The sequence below is a fragment of the Myotis brandtii genome, unplaced genomic scaffold (genome assembly GCF_000412655.1).
Source record: "Myotis brandtii unplaced genomic scaffold, ASM41265v1 scaffold975, whole genome shotgun sequence".
NCBI classification, from domain to species: Eukaryota; Metazoa; Chordata; class Mammalia; order Chiroptera; family Vespertilionidae; genus Myotis; species Myotis brandtii.
The window spans coordinates 460,164-460,401 of record NW_005372049.1 but is presented as its reverse complement, the minus strand read 5'-3'; the positions used below and the strand labels follow the sequence as shown (position 1 = coordinate 460,401).

Genomic DNA, 238 nt, shown 5'->3' with positions numbered 1-238 from the left:
CCCTCCCCCCGGGCTGCCCGCCCTCACCTGCATGACGCTCAGCGTCTCCGCCTGCTGCATCTTGCTGAGGATGGCGCGCAGGATCTGGTCCAGGTTCTCACCCAGCTCCCGCCCGGCCTTGGTGATGAGGGTGGAGACCAGGCGGCCCACGAAGGCGGCGGTGAACTCGGAGGTGCGGGGGTCCAGCAGCTGGCTCACCACCTGCATCACGTACCACAGCCCGCTGTGGCCCTGCTCG

At 69.7% G+C, this 238-nt stretch overlaps 1 protein-coding gene across 1 annotated transcript in view; it reads right to left on the bottom strand.

Annotated features, from left to right (window-relative positions):
* The window catches only part of IPO9 (importin 9), a 24,791-nt gene that overhangs the window by 2,020 nt on the left and 22,533 nt on the right, over positions 1-238 (bottom strand). Inside the window, 1 exon segment of the mRNA XM_005886378.1 lies at positions 28-231. Coding sequence (XP_005886440.1) covers positions 28-231 — 204 coding nt within the window.